This window comes from Cyprinodon tularosa, unplaced genomic scaffold (assembly GCF_016077235.1).
Source record: "Cyprinodon tularosa strain WSP-4 unplaced genomic scaffold, ASM1607723v1 ctg16, whole genome shotgun sequence".
NCBI lineage: Eukaryota > Metazoa > Chordata > Actinopteri > Cyprinodontiformes > Cyprinodontidae > Cyprinodon > Cyprinodon tularosa.
The window spans coordinates 264,027-287,104 of NW_024038437.1; the positions used below are offsets into that span (position 1 = coordinate 264,027).

The 23,078-nt window shown below is 38.0% G+C and overlaps 2 protein-coding genes across 3 annotated transcripts; both read left to right on the forward strand.

Annotated features, from left to right (window-relative positions):
• The first annotated feature begins 2,624 nt into the window (after positions 1–2,624).
• On the forward strand, positions 2,625–8,466 carry skor1b (SKI family transcriptional corepressor 1b). 2 transcript variants are annotated; one of them, XM_038280374.1, is made up of 8 exons: positions 2,625–2,769; positions 3,079–4,790; positions 5,017–5,110; positions 5,218–5,322; positions 5,441–5,500; positions 5,928–6,002; positions 7,474–7,548; positions 7,762–8,466. In XM_038280374.1, exons 2-8 carry the CDS (start codon positions 3,096–3,098, stop codon positions 7,857–7,859), a joined length of 2,202 nt encoding a protein of 733 aa, XP_038136302.1. In that variant the 5' UTR covers positions 2,625–2,769; positions 3,079–3,095; the 3' UTR covers positions 7,860–8,466. The 2 variants fall into 2 exon arrangements, with proteins under 2 accessions (XP_038136302.1, XP_038136303.1); XM_038280375.1 differs by having other exon boundaries at positions 7,765–8,466.
• A 529-nt stretch (positions 8,467–8,995) lies between these two features.
• Positions 8,996–22,128, forward strand: pias1b (protein inhibitor of activated STAT, 1b). Its single transcript, XM_038280392.1, has 14 exons — positions 8,996–9,056; positions 10,762–11,194; positions 11,374–11,458; positions 11,601–11,648; positions 14,383–14,473; positions 14,578–14,712; positions 14,801–14,906; positions 16,035–16,108; positions 16,342–16,502; positions 17,205–17,338; positions 17,447–17,624; positions 18,459–18,595; positions 19,588–19,625; positions 20,169–22,128. Exons 1-14 carry the CDS (start codon positions 9,012–9,014, stop codon positions 20,481–20,483), a joined length of 1,980 nt encoding a protein of 659 aa, XP_038136320.1. The 5' UTR covers positions 8,996–9,011; the 3' UTR covers positions 20,484–22,128.
• Positions 22,129–23,078: the final 950 nt, after the last annotated feature.

A 23,078-nucleotide genomic window follows, 5' to 3' on the forward strand; every position in this document is an offset into this window, starting at 1 on the left:
TAAATACTGAAGTGGATGTTATTAAGACTTTTTGAAATGTTTATGTAGATTTATTTGAATGCTTGAAAGAGGATTTAGGATCCTTGAACTTTATAAAGATTGGTTTACTGAAAACCCTCAGTTTTTATGATCCACTGATGACCGTCACTGATACTCAACAATAGGCTACAGCAATTAAAATTGTCCTTATTTCCACCATTTTTACAAGGCCTTGTATTTTAACTCAATGTTTTTATATCTTGCATTTTAAAATCAGCCCAATTATCTCAAAAAGCAAATTAGATCAGTAGATAAAATATTTAGATCATATTTTTAAGAAAAAAATGATGTTGCTGTTGACGATTCAAGTTAGAATAAGATGTAAAAAATATGTAAGTGATTAAGCATGCTTCACGAAACCTATTCCACATCAATGTTCTGACCGTTTATTGTAATTATTAGGTGATTCACAACCTGCATATCTATCTATCTAGAATAAAAATATAATAATAGCATATATATATACACTATATTGCCAAAAGTATTTGCTCACCTGCCTTGACTCACATATGAGCTTAAGTGACATCCCGTTCCTAATCCATAGGGTTCAATATGACGTCGGTCCACCTTTTGCAGCTAGAACAGCTTCAACTCTTCTGGGAAGGCTGTCCACAAGGTTTAGGAGTGTGTTTATGGGAATTTTTGACCATTCTTCCAGAAGCGCATTTGTGAGGTCGCACACTGATGTTGGACGAGAAGGCCTGGCTCTCAGTCTCCGCTCTAATTCATCCCAAAGGTGTTCTATCGGGTTGAGGTCAGGACTCTGTGCAGGCCAGTCAAGTTCATCCACACCAGACTCTGTCATCCATGTCTTTATGGACCTTGCTTTGTGCACTGGTGCACAGTCATGTTGGAAGAGGAAGGGGCCAGCTCCAAACTGTTCCCACAAAGTTGGGAGCATGGAATTGTCCAAAATGTCTTGGTATGCTGAAGCATTCAGAGTTCCTTTCACTGGAACTAAGGGGCCAAGCCCAGCTCCTGAAAAACAACCCCACACCATAATCCCCCCTCCACCAAACTTTACACTTGGCACAATGCAGTCAGACAAGTACCGTTCTCCTGGCAACCGCCAAACCCAGACCCGTCCATCAGATTGCCAGATGGAGAAGCGCGATTCGTCACTCCAGAGAACGCGTCTCCACTGCTCTAGAGTCCAGTGGCGGCGTGCTTTACACCACCGCATCCGACGCTTTGCATTGCACTTGGTGATGTATGGCTTGGATGCAGCTGCTCGACCATGGAAACCCATTCCATGAAGCTCTCTGCGCACTGTTCTTGAGCTAATCTGAAGGCCACATGAAGTTTGGAGGTCTGTAGTGATTGACTCTGCAGAAAGTTGGCGACCTCTTCGCACTATGCGCTTCAGCATCCGCTGACCCCGCTCCGTCAGTTTACGTGGCCTACCACTTTGTGGCTGAGTTGCTGTCGTTCCCAAACACTTCCATTTTCTTATAATACAGCTGACAGTTGACTGTGGAATATTTAGGAGCGAGGAAATTTCACGACTGGATTTGTTGCACAGGTGGCATCCTATCACAGTTCCACGCTGGAATTCACTGAGCTCCTGAGAGCGACCCATTCTTTCACAAATGTTTGTAAAAACAGTCTGCATGCCTAGGTGCTTGAATTTATACACCTGTGGCCATGGAAGTGATTGGAACACCTGATTCCAATAATTTGGATGGGTGAGCAAATACTTTTGGCAATATAGTGTATATGAATGTATGTATGTATATGTGCTATAATAATAATAATAATAATAATAATAATATGTGTTATTATTATTATTATTATTATTAACATTATTATTATGCGCACACTATGACACTCTTTATTGTTGTGTGCAGCATGCCTCGCTGAAGTCTCTGAGGCCAAGCAGAACGTGTCATCCTGTTACCTTCATCAATATTAAATCAGCGCCTGTCTCAGAGCGAGGGACATGTGAAAATGATTAACCCAAACCTTTTATTGACATTCAGAAACTTTAAATGCCGGTCGCTTATGGAGCATTGTGTCTGAGTCCTTTATTTGAGCTGAAGGGGGAAGAAAAAAAAAACACTGAGCGCAGTTCACACAGAGGGACCCCCGGAGCAGCTGCTTAACATTGTTGTCCGGGCACGTGTGGGTTGTAAACGGTGAATACGTGGGAACCAAGCACGTGACGGAGGCCTGCACTGGGCATTTATCCACGCGCATGACAATGTGTCAGAGGGAGGTCTGTTATATCAATGAATCCCAACGCAGCACCCGTTTATTTTGCATTAAAAAAAATACATCCGACATAAGTGCATAAAGATAATGTGGCTCATAATGCTTAGAATAAAGAGCTTACTTTGTTTACTTTTTTCTGAGTTCATCACAGACCTTCAGGCTCACACCAAATCATCTCCATTGGTCATAAATCCATATTTAATGCAGGCTTCCCGCCCTAAGTTTTGCTGTCATTGCTTTCGTTGTCCTATTGTGTGTGTGGGAGGGTGGTGTGTGTGTGGTTGTGTGTGTGTTTGGGGGGTGGGTGTTGTACTACAGTCTGCGTGCCATGTGGACACCGCTTCTGCTGGTGGCGCAACATAAACCGTCAGAGAGAGACGAGACGTCAGCGAGCAGGAGGGAGACGTCCTATCAGCGAACATATTTGGACCCTCCAGGATAAACTTATCATTATTTCTCCGGCATTCATTCGATCACATTTACTCGATTTCGGAGGACGTCCGTGCAGGAACCTTAAAGGTGAGGCAGAATTTTAAGCAGTGATGCAACTTGGTTTCTACATTTCTAAAGCTGCCACGGTCTTTTTCATCCTAGTGTTTGCAGGAATGCTCAATACTGATTGTAAATATAATTTTTTTAAAATATGTGGCAAATGATTACATTTGCGTTAAACTTGTGGATAATATATATATATGTACCCTTTTTGGCGTTAAAATTTTACCTAAATTAGTTCTTAGAATAATAAAGTCCAGATTAAAACTCCATGGGAAGGTTTTTTTTTATCGCGTTTTATGAAGGATCTGTCCAAATTAAATGTCCTGTTTGTAGCCTTCAGGTCTTCAAGGATGGACTCCATACCTGCGGGACGAGACTCCAGCTCCTCACCTAACTCCAAACAAGAACTTCCCTACCCGAGCACCAGCTTGAAACCCAATCAAGTTGGAGAAACGGTTCTGTACGGAATACCCATTGTGTCTTTGGTGATAGATGGCCAGGAGAGACTCTGCCTAGCTCAAATATCAAACACATTGTTAAAGAATTACAGCTATAACGAGATCCATAACCGGCGCGTGGCGCTGGGCATCACCTGCGTCCAGTGCACCCCTGTACAGCTGGAGATCCTGCGGAGAGCCGGAGCGATGCCAATCTCCTCCAGGCGCTGCGGGATGATCACCAAACGCGAAGCAGAAAGACTTTGTAAGTCATTTCTAGGAGCGCACTCACCCCCTAAACTTCCTGAAAATTTCGCCTTCGATGTCTCCCACGAGTGCGCCTGGGGGAGCCGTGGAAACTTCATTCCTGCCAGATACAACAGCTCTAGAGCAAAATGCATCAAGTGCTCCTACTGCAACATGTATTTCTCCCCAAATAAATTTATATTTCACTCCCATCGCACACCGGAGTCCAAGTACACGCAGCCGGATGCGGCTAATTTTAATTCCTGGAGGCGACATCTCAAACTGACGGATAAAAACAGTCCCATGGAGATCATGCACGCGTGGGAAGACGTGAAGGCCATGTTCAATGGGGGCAGTCGCAAGAGGACGCTTCCGGGGAATGGATCCGGGTCCAGCTCTCCTCTAAAATTGCAGGGACCCAACCGCTCCCAAGAGTCACCCGAGATCCCTGCAAAAATCCTGAGCTGTGAAGACACCCGGGGGGCTATCAGCAGCGCCCGCAGCTACCCGGTCATTCCGGTTCCCAGTAAAGGCTTTGGGATGCTGCAGAAAATACCACCGCCACTCTTCCCTCATCCATATGGCTTCCCAGCTTTCGGTCTGTGCCAGAAGAAAGAGGACGGGATGATGGGCGAGCAGGGCAAAGCCGGGCTGCCGGGCGTACTGTGGCCTGGTACCAAGGACAGCGCCTATCCCTCCTTCCCCATGTTCTGGCCTGCTGCGGGCCCGCTGCCCTTGCCCCCATACGGGCAGACTCCACACAAACCACCCGCCGAACTGCTGTGTCCCACCAGACAGACAGAGGTGGACATTTCCGAAAGCAGCGACCGCAGCACCAACACGTCCAAAGACAGCGTGGTGGATACCGACCGCTGCTCCAGCACCCAGTCCATACGAAACGAAGACGACAAATCCGGGGACGAGGGAAGGCCCACTGGGGAGACAAGCCTCCCGACGCGGAAAATAAGCTACGTGTCCGCTTTCAGGCCGGTCATCAAAGACGCAGACTGCATCGCCAAACTTTACGGCAACAGGAGCGCCTACAATGGCTGTCGCACCGGTTATTTATCGCCTGATTTTTTAAGTGAAAGCTCGAGCTACCGGTCCGTGTCCCCGTGCGTGGACAGCGAGGGTGATCCGGACGTGGACGTGGAGACAAACAGAACGCCAGAGGAGCAGGACCATGGGCCTAGGAGTCCTATCGGTTTGGTGCGCAGCGTTTCACCGAAAGACTCCCCGAAAAGCGCAGAGAGCAGCCAGAATGAGGCGCAGAAACTGAGCCTGCAGGTGAGCCAGTCCTCAGACAGAGAGCTGCAGAGAAAACAACTATCAGAACACCATATAGCTGCTCCGTTCACAGAGGTGAGTCGCTCACCTCTGTAAAATTTGTCGCTCAAAAAAGTGCCAATAAGATGAGGAGTTTCTTGTATTTTTGCATGAAATAACTGTTTTCGTGATTGTTAAATTTGTGTAAAAACAAACACAAAATATTTATCTTAATTACAAAGTAATCTATCACATTTTAATGTTTTTTTTTCATATTTCAGTTATGATATTTTCTCAAAACTTAGTTGTTGTTTTTTTCCAGGTTTTCCCATCAGACAGAGCTGAGCTGCAACAAAGAAGCAGTCCGTATCACTTCAGACCAACAAATTATCTGACAGCGGTACTCTCAACTAACGGTATAAACATTTTTTGTTCATCATTTCAGCGGTTTTTTTTTTTATAATTTACAAAAAGCAAAAGAGCATTTTTTTTTTCTTAATTTTATTTGATTTCTTTTCTCAAGATGAAAGCACAAGTAAAGAAGAGCCGTCTTCAACAGTGGAAGAAATTGAAACGAAATCTTTCAATGGACAAAGCAGCGAGGAGAGCCACCGAGACCCAGATGAGGGTAAGCTCCAAAAGTTTGTTTATTATTATTATTTTTTATTTGCTTACAGCTTTGTTTCAATGCACAATTTTGTACTTTTTCCAATAAAAATGTATAAACCTAATTTGTGTGAATATAGGTGATGACATGGCAGCCAGAGATGTACCAATACAGAGAGAGTTCCAAAGTTTAGCAAAAGGTAAGGCAATAATTATAGTTACTGGAAGTATCACTGTTGTTGTGTAATAATAATTATTCTCAGCAATTATATATATATATATATATATATATATATATATATATATATATATATATATATATATATATATATATATATATATATATATATATATACACACCTCTAAGGATCCTTGCACTTGCCAAGTTTCTTTATTTCTCATAACTTTTACACTATAATCCCTGGGAGAGGTTTCATTTTCTATCTCTTTATTTTTAGACTGAGATTAGACTCAGTGAGCTTTGCTCTGAATTCTTATTCCAGTAATGAAATCATCATCATCGTTGTGATTAAAAATAGAAAGTTGTCCTAGATGCGAGGTAAAAGGCTCCCAGCGCCTGTTTCTCTGCTCCTCCACTAATGCTCCCTCTTTTGCCTGCTTTTTTAGAGGAGCTGCAGAAGCAGCTGTTGGAACAAGTCGAGCTGAGGAAAAAGCTAGAGCGCGAATTTCAGAACCTAAAAGGTAAGAATTTTTAAAGCAGTTTTGGATTTTTATCACCATTGTTTGAGAGCAGTGTATTGCTTATTGCAAGCCCTCTGATAAAAGCGGTGCCTCGAATTTTATTTACAGTGAAGCAAATCTACAAATCTTATTATTTAACCTTTTGTTTTAAGGGTGTAATTTATATTTAATATACAGTCAAAATTGTATTGATGAAATTGTTTACACAATAAAAATCTGCTATGCCTTATTTCCACATTGGTGATCAAACTCTTTTGTCCCCACATAGCTCGGGTAAAAATCTAGAAAATCATAACTTTAATTACTTTAAAATAAAAATAGCTGTGTATTTTTCCTCATGTGATTTTTTTTATTATTATTAAAGGCTATTTAATTGTCTTTTCTGCAAATAAAAAAAACGGACTTTCAGACATTTAGGAATGAAAAGTCTGTTATTTTATTGTATGAAAACAGTCTGGATTATTACACTTTTTAAAATCAACAACAATAAACAAAAAAGAAATAGTAATATGTTATTTGATGTTTCCTCAGACCTCGTGAAACACATGAAATAAAGATTGTTCCTGGAGAATAATTTTAAAATCGTGTTAAAATCTGTAAATCGGAGTTACACTATACCAAAACTTCTAAAGGCTTCAAACAGATTAACTAAATCAATTATTCATTCTCTGTTATTTGGACATAAAATATTCTTTGTAATAAACAATTCACTTCACGTTAAAAACAGTTTAAAAAAGACTTTGTTTTTATTTAAAAAAACGTAAATCCATAGTTGTTGATACAAGTAAACTCTGAGACAAAATTATATTTATCTGCAAAAAGTAGGCCTAATGCAAAAAACAACATCAACTCGGCCACAGCAAAATTGCAAGATGACTGCAGATGAGAATTTGATATGTTTTCAATTTACTATTATTTTTAAATATTAGAACACTGTTTCTGCGTAATTTCTAACTAGGCAAACAAACAACAAATGTGTTTTTAATAATACATATGTAAATGAAAACATATTTTATAAGTTTTATTTCTGACCGATACATTGCAAAACTTGCTCAAATAAACACGCAAATGCTTTAACGCCAGCGTGTTAATGTGACTTTGAGCAAGATTCAAACACTTTCTGCGGCTTCAGCTTGAGAACAGTGCCCCCTAGAGGCAGTTAAGCCTTGTACAAATGAATGGTTCTCTATGGTTCCAACCTGGTCGATAGAATCTTCCTTATGACATCCCTCAGTGCGCAATATTTTCAACTTAAAATTTCAGACGTTTAAAAAAGTAATAAAGAATGCATCCTATCGTTGTTTTTTATTGTTTTCTTTCTTTCTTTCTTTCTTTCTTTCTTTCTTTCTTTCTTTCTTTCTTTCTTTCTTTCTTTCTTTCTTTCTTTCTTTCTTTCTTTCTTTCTTTCTTTCTTTCTTTCTTTCTTTCTTTCTTTCTTAAATAAGATTTAATATTGACTCCTGTTTCTCAGATAATTTTCAAGATCAAATGAAACGGGAGCTTTCCTACAGAGAGGAAATGGTCCAGCAGCTTCACATCGTCAGAGGTGAGAGCAATAAAGCAAAAGATGATACATCCAAACAAGTTTCTTTCCACTTGCAGAAATATATTTAAATTTTTAGATTTTTGTTTATATCTAGAAGAAACCACTTACTGATTTGCCTGGTTGATCTGTAGCTATATACACCTAAAGATGTGGGCGTATTTTTCAAGAGCGCACCCCGTTTGCTTGTACACTATTGATTTGGTTTTCTCCCTCTAGCTCACGACGCATTACACCATTTCTCCTGTAAGATGTTAACTCCTCGGCACTGCACAGGATCCTGCACATTCAAATCTCCTCTACTGCCACCTTGAGTGTCGGACATGTTTGTAGGTCAGAAGACTGGTAAAAGGGACCCATTTGCAGCTCTTGTCAAGCATCTGTGCTTGGAGAAATACATGAAAAAATAAATAAACCTCAGTTTGTTTTGCTAATTTATCAAACTTAAAAAAGAACAACCTGTAATTATATGTAACATTTGAAAAATGTGTATTACCACCCCAGTATTTATGACATCATCCTGAATAGGCTGTAGATTGTTTTACTGAAATTATGCCATCACCTCTCGTTTCCGTTTTGTGGCAAAGTGCAATGACAGTAGTTGTCCTATATTGGATTATTTATGTTTTGTTTTTACCTGTCATTATTTTTGTTCCAAGCTCCATAGCTATATTTCTCCTCTATTACAAATAAGCCTTTGGTTCTTTTATTTGCCAGTTAAGATCAGTCACAAACATTGGATTTAATGCACTTTAAATTACTTTTCAGCAAAAAAATACTCTGTTTAGTTGTTGTATTTGTTTCTAGTTAAAAAAAATCAGTGGACAAAACTTGTGCATCTGCGTCTATAATGATATAATAAGAGAAGCTTATTTGTCACTGTAACATTTGTTCCCATTGCTGAAAAATAAATAATTTTATTGAAACAAATATTGCTGTGCTTTTGGTTTATGTGTTTATTGATTTCATTTTTTTATTTCTAAATTTCGCCTATGATTTTGCGCAAACACTACATAAGTTGACACCAAAATATTGTTGATGTATTGTTGAATTGCGGTTTCAGATATGTTTTACACTCTCTTAAAAAGATATTTAGTCGATGTATAAACGGTTACTCGGCTTTTTAGTTTTTCATCTTGATAACTTGCAAAATCGTAGTTATTCCTTGGAAAATAACTGCTTATGGCTAATATGTGCACTGATTATTTGTATGGTTTCATTGGATTATTGATTCTGTTGGAAGTCTATTGTAAGGTTGCTACTCAAATCGATCAATTTATGTATTCCATTAGTGCATGACGTGGACTAACATAATCCATTTAATTTAAAATTGTCCGTTTTAATCAGTGTCCGTTTTAATCCATCAAGTTTAGAAATGATGCAAATGATAAAAACGTTGCAACAGCGCCATCTGTTGGGGAATGTGCAGAACAGCATTGAGTCCCTTGAGGGAAGCTGAGTTGCGCATGCGCACCCAATGTAACGAGATGGCGGAGAGTGCGGAACTGAAGGTAAACCTGCTCTGTACATTAGCTTGACAAGTATATGTTACAATCACCGAAACTTTAAAACTGACGCCACAACAATCCGGATATTCGGCGGTAGACACCTGAGTGGAATTTTTACGAAAGTATATGACGAATAAACAGCTGAGCAGAAGAAACCAGAATAGCGTTAGCTCCAGGCTAGTTCGATAGCATTAGCTTTGTTATTGTTGCCGATGTTCCCGTTAGACTGCCTCTGGGGTTCGCCTGCTCACAATATAATAAATAGATCTGATTATTGATGAAACCTTGAAGTTTTTCAATGCATTAAATTGATCAGCACAGCGGGGTCAGATAGCTATCCTTGTTTTTTACACGATTGTGTGAACGGGTGTCTGTAGAAAAATGGGCTATGGCTATTCCCTGGAATAGAAGCGCATGTCAACTTGAATTATTGCTATACTTTGATTAAAATCTGTCAGGCTTTAATGCCAGATCTGGTGATATTGTGACTCTTGTTGGTTTTTATAGTTCGAGATAAAGTACAAATTAAATCCTTTGTCCATTTTTATGCAAATAACACTTGGATCACATAGCTGGTGGTAGCTAGGGTAGCTAACTACATTTGTTATCTTCCTCTCCATTCCTTTCCATCTATATATAGTATAACAGATCAAAGGAAAGTACATTGCGTATAAATATTTAAAGTATTGTTTTGTACTGTTATGAATGCAATCAAATATGTGCACTAATACCACTGCTTTTTAGCGCAGAGCTATTTTTGAAATGTAACGGTTTATCCCTGGTAAGGGAGAACCGTTTTTTAAAAAGCCTGTACATTAGAAATGTTACCAGTAGCCTATGAATAGTATTACTGTGTACTCCTTGGCTTTCTTTCAGGGTGGATTGAAAACATTATTGGAGTGTTTACATTTAGATATGCTTCCCTATAGGGTAAAGTATTTCACACTTACCATCTATAGTAGAATAGGCTAATTTGCCCCTAATCAGCACTGATTGGCGAAAACATGCATCAAAACTAAGGACTCACCCTGTTTTTGTCTATAAATGCATCTATCTATAGCCTGCAGCATTATATTCTTCCAATAGTGTTGTTTAACTTAACTGAACTCATTCTGCAATTTGAGGGATTTAAGCACAAAAGTATGTATTTAGGCTAGTGATTATGCACAGATTATCTAGGTTTGTTTTGATTATTTTATGATGGACTAAATAATTCAACAAACAAACTTGTGTTGAGGTAAAGCCTTGATCTTATTATTTTTTTAGGCACACCAAATATGCTTTTCTTGGTCGATACCGTTTCCAGTTTCTTTTAGGGCTACAATTCTAATTACTGCTTTAACAGATCCAGATTTTTAATTGGCTTTTATTGTCAAGATTTGTAGTTTGAAATTCTCTTGTTAATTAAGAAAATCTGAGATTTTCTACTTGTACATGTGATGTGATTACATACAAAAGTCGATGTCTCTTCATTAAAAAGGTGTTCGATATTTGATGCTGTTGGTTGACAGATTGTTGTCTGTACAAAGCAAACAGTTTGCAAGAAAGTAAAACATTTTCAGATTTAATGGGTAGTAAAATGTAGTACAGTGGTAGTCTTTGGAAATCAAAAAGAACATTGAATCTTTTCTTTATGCAGAGTGGATTAGAAAACTGCACATTCCCAGTTTTTATAGACCCTCTTTCCTCACTCTTCATTTTTTAACAGCAAATGGTAATGAGCCTTCGAGTTTCTGAGCTCCAGGTGTTGTTGGGCTATGCAGGACGGAATAAGCATGGGCGCAAACATGAACTTTTGACCAAAGCTCTCCACCTACTCAAGGCTGGCTGTAGTCCTGCTGTGCAGATGAAGATCAAAGAACTCTACAGACGGCGGTTCCCAACCAAAATGGTTTCGCCAGTGGACCTAGCTCTTCCTGTCGTTCATTCTGCATCCAGCTTACCATCTGGCCTCGCTCAGCTAGGATTTGATGGCCACAGCTCTCCTTCACCACTGCTGCCTGTTTCTCTTCTTGGACCTAAGCATGAGCTGAGTCTGCCTCACCTCTCCTCCGCGCTGCACCCTGTGCACCCTGACGTCAAGCTTCAGAGATTGCCATTCTATGACGTTCTGGATGAGCTCATTAAGCCAACGAGCCTGGGTAAGCCTACAACTAGCCTCTCAGCTGTGTTTACAGTTATAACAATCCTCCTGTTTGAGCATACAGTCAAGTTTTAAGCTCATAGGTGCATCTGAAAAATGGCTTTTGAGGGAAGTACACAATATACTCTCTGTAGTTTCTTGTCTGAGTTCATGCTTTTGCTTTCTTTTTTCTTTAAGTTTCAGACAATAGTCAGAGGTTCCAGGAAGCATGTTATGCCTTTGCATTAACACCACAGCAAGTTCAACAGATCAGCAGTTCAATGTAAGTGAGAAAGCTGCTGTTAAAAATAAAAGCAAACAGAGTAAATAATGACACCCTATTTCACTTTAAAAAATAGCTGTCTTTTAATGTATGTTTTAGTTATTATGTTGTGTAATTAACTGTTGAATCATGTTTTTTTAAGGGACATATCTGGGACCAAATGTGACTTTGCTGTTCAAGTTCAGTTAAGGTATGCATAGCGCCCTTTTTCTTTTATGTCAGTCTAATGAGTGTGTTTGCTTTTACATCCACTTAAAAAACAGAATGAAACTTCAGCTACGGCACTCAAAAATACTCCTTAGATGTCAATCTAACTTTTTTGTGCCATTTAAAACAGTTCATATATCTTAAATGTATCGACAAATTTTTTTAATTAAGATTTCTAGCACATGATTTTAAAGTATTGGCATTATTATACATTCTTTTTCAGTGCTGATCACTCTGAATTTGGCATTTCCATGATAAAACATAGCAGCTGGAGCATCATGCTTCAGGCATGATTTTCTTCAGAGTTGTTGGGAAGGTGGGCGTGGCTAAATACAAAACAATTCCCGGAGAATATTTTGCCAGAAGCTATAAAGGTTAGACAAGGGTTGCCTTGCATAGTGGTTCTCTTTCAGTGGGACTATCACCGTAAACATGCAGCCAACTTGACCTTTAAAGGATCTAGATTGATGTGTTAAAATGACCAAGCCTTGTTAAAGTCTGTGTCAGCACTTCAAGTTTGATGTTAAATGAGACAAATGTCTTATAGAAAATAATACAAAGATTTTTTTTTTCTGTGCTACTTGGTCTATCCCACAAAATATCAATGACTCCTATAGAAGTGGTTGGGGAAAAAAAAAAGTGGCGTATAAATATAGCCAAGCTAAACATTTTTGCAAAATGTTCCTTTGGGGTTTTTCTGGCTGCCATTTAAAAACATTTGTTTCTTTTTTTTTTCCAAACATAATATGCCATCCTTTTTATAGGCTATCTCTTAATGTTGTTGTTTTTTTTTTTATCACAATATCACATGTTTTATTCTAAATTGCAGAATATACCATGCTTGGTGCCTTCAAATGTTCTCTGCCTCTTGTTTTGTTTACACTGATGTTCTGTTTGGGCATGCCCTTAAAGCAGTGTTCAGTCATAGTATAGTGTTGCTAAAGTATACCGTAAATGAAGAACTGATAGAAGTAAACCTACTTTATAGGGAAAGTTAATGAACCTGTGTAAGTGAAGTTTCTCTGGGCATTTGCTGTCAAACATGACAATCACTCTTTTTTTGGCAGAATTTGCCTTTTGAATCCCAAATTGGTAATGTGAATGGGATAGAACTGATGAAAAACAAATACTATGGTGTTAAGGTGGTTGTAGTTATCCCAGAAATAGTTTAATTACACAGAATAGCGGCCTGGGTGTATGTCTAAAGGAGGGAGCCCTGGTTTTCATAACATGTTTACGAACTAGAGCTACATTATTGCAATATTAGTGTGAATACTGCTAGCTGATTGGAGTGTGCTGACCACGAGATGTGAGCTTAACGCAGACAACAGTTACGAATCTGTGATTTGAATTGTGCATATCCTGGTTCAACTTTTTCCTTTCCAGTTAGATACTGATATTGATTCAATATGATATTGGCAAGAATCAAACCAATTTTTATTTTTTATTTTAGAATTTTAGAAAAGGTTTGATCAAATAATAATACTAAAATGGGAACAAAAGTCAACAACAAAGGGTATGAAAACAACCGACCCGTGTAAAATGAACCAATGAGTTACAGGAACTTTGAACAGAAGCAGAGAGTTTCTTTCACCATGAAAGAATCAGAAATTTTAGATGCCATTAAAATCCGATGTTCGTTTTTTGGTTAATAGGATCGGGACATCCCTAGGTTGAATGTTTGGACTTGAATGGATGCTGAGAGGCTTTGTGAGGATGTTATCTGACACAAGCTAACATTAACTTTTAGTGAGCTACATTAAGTGGCTACATTATGTAAAGGCTGGAACTAAGCCCGTTACTGCAAACCACTCAAATCAGAGGCCGGACTGGGACGATTTGATTTCTTCCAAGTAATGCCTATACAATGTCATATAAATATTTCATTATTTCTGGTAGGGTTTTTAGATATAGACCTAGATAAAAAGGCACACAAGCCTTCATTAACTCGCTCTCTCATTAATGCTCCATTTCTATTAGGTTAAATAAGATATAAATATTCCCCTCTGTTGTTGAAACTTTTGTTTCTCTGTTTTCTTTTATATTTTCACATTTTATTTCAATTTTTTTAATACAGCTCTGAATTCTCGTGGCACTTTTAGTGTAATTTGTATTATCAGTCCAAATGAAGTAAGTATTTCAGTGAGTGGGAAAAGAGAAAAACAGGTATATCCAGGAAAGGTTAGGTTTTATTCCTCTAGAGGTAAAATAACTGGTCATTTTTTACATATCTTTTTTTTCCAACAAACAGTGGGTTTTCAGCCAAAGTTATCGTTTAATAAAAAAAAAAAAAAAAACTTTCCCTGGTTAAGTTTCATTACCATAATTCAATAAGGGCTTTCCCATCTACTGCAGTAAAGAGTGTGCATAAATGGTAGCAGGGCATTTATTGTTCAAATTTTTTTATGAAATTGGATTTAAAACAAGGAAATGCTGGACTTAGGAGAAATAGTCATGTCAGAATAATATTACTGGCATGAATTTAAAACTGCTTTCATCCTTGAATATTAACTAATGTTCTATAACTTTTCTTGACTATTCTAATAAAGTTACACTAGTCTGATGCTTTAAAATTAGATGCTACTCCGTTTTCCTCTGGGGGAGTATTTCCATACCTCCCCAGAGAGGTTTAATCCTTCCTATCTTTTCCCACCCCTGACCCCCTTTTCACATCTGAATATACGCACATCAATACAGTACTTTCTTATTATTTTCAGATTTTGCTTATCGGAGACGAGCTGTCCTCAAGAAGACCATTTCCCTCCCAATTTGTGTGTGAAGGTTAATGGCAAACCATGTAATCTCCCAGTAAGTCTTAACACCTTATTTTGCTCTGGGCTTTAAAGTTTGTGTTTTATGCAGTTTGCTTCTGTTAAAATAAATTAAAAAAAAATGTGTTTTTCTTTTCACAGGGTTACCTTCCTCCCACAAAAAACGGAGTGGAACCAAAAAGGCCCAGCCGTCCTATTAACATAACGTCTCTTGTCCGGCTATCTACCACTGTCCCCAACACGATTGTGGTGTCCTGGACCTCGGAAATTGGAAGGGTGAGAATGTTAAATCATGATGATGGAAGGGGGGGCTGCAACTATAAATGGGACATCAGTATGACCGTTTGTTTTCTTTTGCGGTCAGAATTTTTCTATGGCGGTGTATTTGGTGAGACAGCAGTCATCTGCAGTGTTGTTGCAAAGACTACGGGCCAAAGGCATTAGAAACCCTGACCACTCAAGAGCCCTGAGTGAGTAAACACTTTTCTTAATATGTTGACGTTTTGACTGATAGATAGCACTTCCTTTCGTGACTTTATCTAACGGTCTAGTTACTTTATGTTGTGTGTTTTCTGTTAATGGAAGAGGTGGGAAGAACTTAACTGAAAGACACCTGTTGAAATCTGCCCTTTCATTGATTGTGTGACTTCTTTATCTGAAGAGTCTTATGTTTGTAAATGTTTCATGGTGTGAAAGTATAGGTTTCTCTGTTCTTAGTTAAATTCTGAAGGCAGTTGAAGGTCCTCATGAAGAAATGAGACACAAAAAAAAGATTAACTCAATGCCACATTCCAAGAATCTGAATAGGTTATTAAGGTTTTTTTTGTTTTTTTGTTTAAAATAGTTTTCTTATCTTGAAGGCCAGGAACAGGCTACTAATGTTCGATAATATCTCTGGTGTTGCGTTTACCAGCCCTCTGATGTCGCCTTTAACTCTCACACAACACTTCCTATTTATATAATTGTGCTGGACAGTTTTTGTTGTTGTTTCTATCAGCTTTTCATTTGTCATCTCAAATTGTTTTTAAAGATTTTCATTCACATGGAGACTACATCAAATATCATGACCAGATCACATATTGGTTTCCAGTCTTATTTTTTCTGTTTATCTCTGGAAGAGAATCTGATTTAGATGAGCTTAAACACCAACGATTTGATCGAAGAAAAAAAATTATTTTTCTAATAGAAGAAAAAGTTAGGAGACCCTGCTCCATAATGGCTATTTTTGTCCTCTTTAACTGTAATAACTTCAGTGAGATGCTGCTTTTATCTTGTACCATATTAAACAGCGGCCTGAGGAAAATTTTCCCATCTCCTTTATTTACCCGAGTGATATTTTAGGGGTTTCTTCTTTGTTATAGAGTTTCCAATCACCTTGTCATCCATTTAAGACATTATAGATCTTGGCTTTGGCTCTTCTACTCTGTGACTTTCCGTTGTTTCATTCTTTGTTGCTGTTGATGGATTTACAGGCATGTTTTGTGACATTGTCATGTGACAGGAAACAGTTTGCTGAGTTCCATAAGTACATTTGGGGTAAAAAATGATGATTAAATACATGTTTAACTTATTCAATTCTCTCTTTTTTCATCCGTTAGTTAAGGAGAAACTGACTGCAGATCCAGAGAGTGAGATCGCCACCACCAGTCTACGAGTCTCTCTCCTTTGTCCTGTAAATACTGTTCTCTACTATCTTGCTCAGTTTTTTTGTGTAGCTCATTAGTTTTAAAGCTGTAGATATTTTTTAACCATTGTCACTTAAAGAATTTTAATTAAGAGGTAAATTGTTTGTTCTGTTTAACAAATAGTGAAAGAAAGAGGAGGTAATAATTTAGAACAAGGCTTTCAGGGTTGGTTAAGAGTCATTTTTTATTAACTGCTGCTCTTATGTGTCCCTTTCTACAGCTGGGAAAGATGAGACTGACTATCCCTTGCCGATCAATGACATGCTCTCACCTACAGTGCTTTGACGCTACACTTTATATCCAAATGAATGAGAAGAAGCCGACTTGGGTGTGTCCGGTTTGTGACAAAAAGGCACCATACGAGCATCTCATTATTGATGGGTGAGCCTGATCAGAGTTTGTGTCAGATCTTAACAAGTTGGTTTAAAACAGTGCTGCAGCTGGAACACTCCACACCCTCATTACACTTATAAAACTTATTTATTTTCAATTCAGATCAAATCAAGACTGTTTGCAAAGGGTAATTGTGAACCTAACTGGGGAATGATACAGCAGAAGATTAAGATCTTCATAATGTATGAGGCACTCTACAGACATCTAACACAAGTCTAACACTGTGTAACCTGCTGCATTGTGGTAGAAAAACATGTTCCAGAGTAATCGTTCAATATTGTAGGGATTATATCGGTTGAGATTAATCCCCATTTTTAGCTTCTGTCTTTTATTTTTTTCCACCAATAATTTGCCTCTGTCATGAAGTCGCAATCCATCCAATCAGCTAAATGAATGATTAACCATACAGAATCTTAATGCATGGTGCTCAGAGTATGATAACTCCTAAATGTGGCGTTCTGTGGGTCCTTTGAGTTTGCAGTTTTGGAATATCTGATTTACTTTAAGTTAAAACAGTTGAATATTTTGGGAAAACCTCTTAGATGTGTTTTTTTTTTTTTGGATTTATGACTCCATGGAGGTTCATCTAAACTCTGTTGGCAGTTAAAATTACTTTTGAGTTGTTTTATTTGCTGATGTGGATGACATTGAAGGTGGAGTTTCTGATTTATGGGTGGATTATTTTCACAGGCTGTTCATGGAAATCTTGAACAGCTGCTCTGATTGTGATGAAATCCAGTTTAAGGAAGATGGAAGCTGGGCCCCCATGAAGTCAAAGAAAGAGGTCCAAGAGGTGTCTGCTTCCTACAATGGAGTGGACAGCGGTGTGTAGTCTGTGTATTTAAACAATTCCCAATCTGCTGTTCAGTGGGATCTGTGAGCACAGAGTGAGCTTTCTGTCTCTTTCTTCCTTGTTTCCTTTCTGTGGGTAGATTCGTCCAGAGCAGACTCCCATGAGCATAAACGGGGGTCATCTAATGACAACAACAAAAAAGTCGATGTGATCGATTTGACACTGGATAGCTCCTCAGAAGACGAGCAGGATGAGGAGCCCCCTCCAAAACGGGTCTGTCCTTCACTGTCTCCAGTCTCTCCACCTCCAACCAAAGGGTAAGCTTCAAAATCACTTCATCCCTTTTCATTTAGAAGCATCCAAAATATTCAGGGTTCATCAAAAAGTTCACCTATTTAACTGATTCAATTCCAGAAGTAAAACCCAGGTGAAATTCTATCTGTCGGAAATTTAGAACAGTTTAGATAATCAGTGATTGTGTTTTTAATATTTTATGACCAGTTGAGGGGTTATAAAGAATACCGATTGGCTAACAGATGATCATTTTCAGATTATTTATTTAAAATGTTTGGTTTTTACAGGCTATTGCCTGAAACAGAATATTCAGAAAAGGTTCAGAAAAAACAAAGTTATCCAAGACAAAAATAAAATAAATAAATAACATTTGGAGCTCATCGCTACAAACTCCTTTTAAGGTATTTTAAACAGGTGGGTACAAGGAGGCACAGGAATCTGTATACACCCTCTCCCTCAGGTCACCAAACCCAGGTTGTCCACGGAGCTTTAGAAGGTAGTAAATGAAATAGATGAAAATGAAGGCCATTAAAATATAGAAAAAATAAAAAATTTTGTTTGACAGCTATTTTTTCTCCCATTTACATTAAATGGCTATCTCCTAAAAAATATCTAAACTAATCACTAGCATTAAAGCACATTCTATCATTTTTATGTGCGAGAACAGCTTGAGGCAGCAATATTCCCACCTTGTTCGTACCAATAGACATGCCAATCTGTGTAGTAAGTTTCCCTTTCTGAATTAAAGTACTGAAATAAATTAACTTTTTGATTATTCATTTTTGTTATTTACTGAAATGATCCTCTCGTGTGTTAAACCTGTATGTAATTGATCCTCTGGCTTTGTTTCTGATTAGAGTGTTGAACCTGCACAGCCAAGCTTCACCTGTGGCCAGAGCTCCCAGCATGCCCCCTGTGGAGAGCAGCTACATTCCTCCTCCACCCCCCCTCATTCAGGACTACCGCCACTATTATCACACAAGTGATCTGCCAGGTAAAGAAATATAGAATAAAGAATAAAAAAGTAAAGAAATATTTTGAAGAAGCTTTTTTTTTATGTAAGGAAATCAGAGCTGCAGAGCATTCAATCAAAATACAAAGCAGTCCCCACTTCATGACAAAACTGCACAGCCTGCTCTAAAATAGAACAGGGAAGGATTTAAACATTTACAAAATCAGATGAAAACTATTTTAAAGAAAAAGAAAACACAGACCAGAGAGTCAAATGGTTTATAACTGGCTGAGGCCATTTAAATAGAAATGAAAATGTATTGAGAGCTTTATAAAACAAACTTTTGTGTATTATACACCCTGTGTGTACAAAATGACAAAATAGTTTTTTTTAAGTTAAAGGTGATTCTCAGAGAGCTGTTAGTTAAGTCTGCTGTTTTGTTTTTGTTTTTCAATTTTGTAAAGAGTTGAGTCAGATAAGATGTGCATTTCCCTAGTTGTTATTTTTTAAGCTCAAAGAGGATTGCTATTTTATTGTCTCTCTGTTCCCACTGAGCTCCTCTCATGGTTAAAGTAAGCTGTTCATTGAAGTCCATTTTTATCCTGTTTGCATTATACACTGTGTGTTTCCTCTGGCTGGTTTAACTTGCAATTCAGCCATTTTACTTTATATTTTCCCCAAAGCAGATGTGTTTCACTTTTCCACTGTGTCTTTCTTTTTTCTTCCTGTCTGACTCAAAACATTACAGCCAAATTGCTGCATAGGTCCTACCAAAATAACCCAGGGTTTATATCTCAGTCGCACAGTTGCATAGGATCGTGTGTGGTCTGACCAGCCCCATTGGTTTTCAGTGAGCTTTAAGTGTCACAGCCTCATACGATCTGATTTTCCATCGCATTGAAAGCTAAATCTTGTCCAGTGTTTTCAGGCCTAAAGCTTTCAAATATTTATTTTAATCAAAAGCATGAAATAATAATGAGCTGATTTCTAAACCAGATTATTATTAAAAAGTTAAAGTTTTCTTCCTTTTACAGATCTGAATTTTTTCTCCTTCCTTCAAGGTGACAATCAGGTATAGTATTTATTCATTTTCTGGAGTTTTCCTCCTGTGTTTATTTTTATCGAGTGGTGTTTTTTAAACTTTTGTAGTGTTTGTTGTTTCATACTCGCCAATAGGACTCATGTTTTTTGTTTGACATTATAATCTGGCTGGTGTGTCCAACTCCACTGCTTCAATATTATTGTCTGGCAGCTTTTAGACTCCCTTCTCCAATACATCTGAACCAAATGAATGGCTCCTAACCAAGCATCTGGGTAGCCAGGTGACTGGATATTCATGACTGCGTTCAGCTGATTGATTCAGATGGTTTGGAGAAGGGATGCATCTAAAAGATGCAAGAAAGTAGCTCTCCAGGACTGGAATAGATACCTTTGTATTAGAGGGGCTCCAAAATAATAAGAAAATGACCTTGCATGTAATACAAGGATTAAGCAATGAAATGGCAAAGCATGTGTAAGAAATGGACAATTTGGCTAACATTGAAAACTTGGAGGAGAGGATTCTGCTCTGTGCATCCCTCTGTTGACAAACAATATTTCCTCTGTTTCCCATAAGCATTACAACATGGTGATGGCTGCTGCAGCGGCTGCATCGGCTTCTGCCCCGGAAGACCACGACCTGCTCCTCAACCGCTTCCTGCCCTACAGCTCCCCCCAGATGCTACGAGAGCAGTCAGCCACCCCGGGGGGCAGCACGCTGGCAACCACCAACGGGGGCAGCAACAGCAGTTTGGTGTCTTCTAGCAGTCTACGGGAACGCGAAAAGGAGAGAGACAGCCACAGCCTTTCAGGATTGTCAAGGTCTTCTATGGAAGCAGCGGCAGCGGCGGCCATTTACGGCTCCTTATCTGACGTTATCTCTCTTGACTAGATACACACCGAACTGAAGAACAGGGGAGACCTCGGACAGGAGTTCTTTGTAAATACAAGTGGAAGACGATAGAATAAAGTGCTATGTACAGAGAGGAAAAATTTATTTTCAATTTTACTTATCATATGTATATAAACTTGGGACGCTTCTTGTCCAGTGCGTTACTTCCGTTGATATTTTTGTGTGAGACTGAAGACTTTTTCCACACCTCTTCATGTGGTCTTTTGATTATATTGTAGCTTTTGTACCTGGTTTTTACAGTTTGTTTCAATATTTTATGTCAACGGCATTATTTCAGCAAAGATGCACAGTCCCCAGGCAGTCAACCCCCCCGCATCGGGACATGTTTAGAATATAAAGAAAACAGGCTTGTTGTTGATGAAAAGTGGGCCTCAGCAACACGGGAAAATGTGTAGCACTTTATGTTCTAAATGGTGTCGTCGTTTTCGCAATGTTTAGACAGCAGAAAGATTTGGCCATTTTCTTTTTGCCATCTTTGTACATTTATTTACTCTAACCCATTCATGCTGTGGTTGTTATTTTTAAATAATTATTTATGATGTAAGTTATATTAGGTGTGTGCTATTTGTTTATTTTTTTAAAGAAGCATTCCTATGCCTCTTGGAACTGTTGCCACTAGAAATACAGGAGTCTGCGCGCGACCCTCGTGTTGTCCTTACTGCACTCTTTTCCTTCTCGCTTACCTTAGTCGAATCAAAGAACAGTGAATAATGTTTTATTGCTCAATCTCTACGCAATAAACACACAATTGGGAGGAAGTCAGTTTGATCAGGCTGTTTCAGCATGTGAATGAAGGGCACTGGTCCAGCAAGCACCCACGATTGGACCTTTATATATGGTAGATATAAGTATATATATCAAAAGACTTGCAAAAGTTAGCATTTTTCTTTAATGTATTGCTGTTTATTTTGTGTAATCCTAAAAAAATAAAACAAACATAGAAAACTAGACAGAGTGACCAGCTGACAAATTACTGCTCCACATATACGAGACATGGCTAGTTTCTGGTCAGTTTGAAAGGCTATAGATGTTTATAATTTTTGAGGTTAAGTAAGATGATTACATTTCTTTATGTGGATGTTTTATTATAGCACTAGTTTCTTTTGTCTTTGTGCATTAAGTCTATGTGGAGCAGTTGCACATTAAAGTTCCCAGTTAGTCTTCAGCTTCTCTGTCTGCTGGTTATCTAAAAGCTAACCTATTTGAGTGCTATGCTAGACCCCCTGGAGACTTTTTTATCATTTGGTTCGTAATGTAATTGCAACAGCCTTCAAAATTACTGTTAGATCTTAGGCTTTGTGAATCACAACATGCATTTTGGCCCAGAGGTAAAACAACCTCAAGATCATGAATGCCTCCTTTTTAATTGATTTGATTTTCGCTTTTCCTTGACTTGTCTTTATGATTAGGATTATTTATTATCATATATATTTTCGGCATTGGATTGATTTGTGATTATGCATTGCTGTCATTGTATGTGGTATTTCTTTTGTAATTATATAATTATTGCTATTTAAAAATATCACTGTTGCTTGACATGCTTTGTAACATTTTTAGTTTCTGTCCATTTTGCTATAAGATGATGTCAATAACTCAATAGACGCTTGATCATTTTGAAAGGAGAGAAGGTCTGTTGTGCTGATTTGTAAATGGTAATGGGAGAAACTGGTTTTTACGGGCTCGTTTGTTCTGAGAGGAACCCTGATTCAGCCCTGAAGGGCATTCCTCATTTAAAGAGCATTTTACTATTATTTAAGTGTTCACAAAATCACAAAAGTAAAACAATTAGGTAACCCTGATCATGCTTATTATAATCCGTATTTTGAATAGATGTTGGAAAAAGGTATTGGAAAAGTCTCTAACTTCTTATTAGAAAGAATATTAAAATTCAGTAACCTACATATTTTAAATACAGGAACCTTACTGTCTGCAACCTCTGTTTTTTTTTTTAGTGTGGGACTCATGCAACGGCTACTCTGGTGAAGATGTGTAACAAGCCTTACAATAAATCCATGTTTTATTGTAATCAGAGTAACATCTAGTCTTCTCCTATAGTCGTCCTCTTTACAAAGTCTCTTGAGTCTTCAGGTTTCTGGATTGTGAGTGGTTTCTGCACTCCAGCTCCCTTTAAATGTGTTTTCCCTCTTTTTAAAGCATTCAAGTCTAAATACGAAGGCATCTAATGCAAAGGAGTTGATTTGGTGTTTGGTACTCATTGTTTTTGTCCTTATTTTTCATTGAAAGACTCAATCATACCCCAGATTTTAACTTAAACTTCATGATATTTTAAATTTCATTTATTTCAAGCTCCTTAGGAGGGGAAATAGCCTACATCATTGGACTTTCCTTCGTTATTCATAAAAGTACTTTTCTATGTATTTATATATTTTTTTCAAGCTACTCCCATCTGGTTTGTCTAGCCTTATTCTAATGTGACCAGATCCCACAGCTCTATTAGAGCTTCCACTAAACGGCACTAATTAATGTCCGTAATGGTAGGAGGCAACTGACTTTCACTGACTAAATGTAATCATATTAAAGATTGGAATTAATATTTCCAATGTCAGATACTTG

Excerpts from the sequence above, each read along its gene's own strand:
- skor1b (XM_038280374.1), top strand. The coding sequence starts at position 3,096 with ATGGACTCCATACCTGCGGGACGAGACTCCAGCTCCTCACCTAACTCC. Across the intron at positions 6,003-7,473 it reads CGAATTTCAGAACCTAAAAG|ATAATTTTCAAGATCAAATG; the intron begins GTAAGAATTTTT and ends CCTGTTTCTCAG. Across the intron at positions 7,549-7,761 it reads GCAGCTTCACATCGTCAGAG|TAGCTCACGACGCATTACAC; the intron begins GTGAGAGCAATA and ends GTTTTCTCCCTC.
- pias1b (XM_038280392.1), top strand. The coding sequence starts at position 9,012 with ATGCGCACCCAATGTAACGAGATGGCGGAGAGTGCGGAACTGAAG. Across the intron at positions 14,713-14,800 it reads GGACCTCGGAAATTGGAAGG|AATTTTTCTATGGCGGTGTA; the intron begins GTGAGAATGTTA and ends TTTTGCGGTCAG. Across the intron at positions 19,626-20,168 it reads TCCTTCAAGGTGACAATCAG|CATTACAACATGGTGATGGC; the intron begins GTATAGTATTTA and ends GTTTCCCATAAG.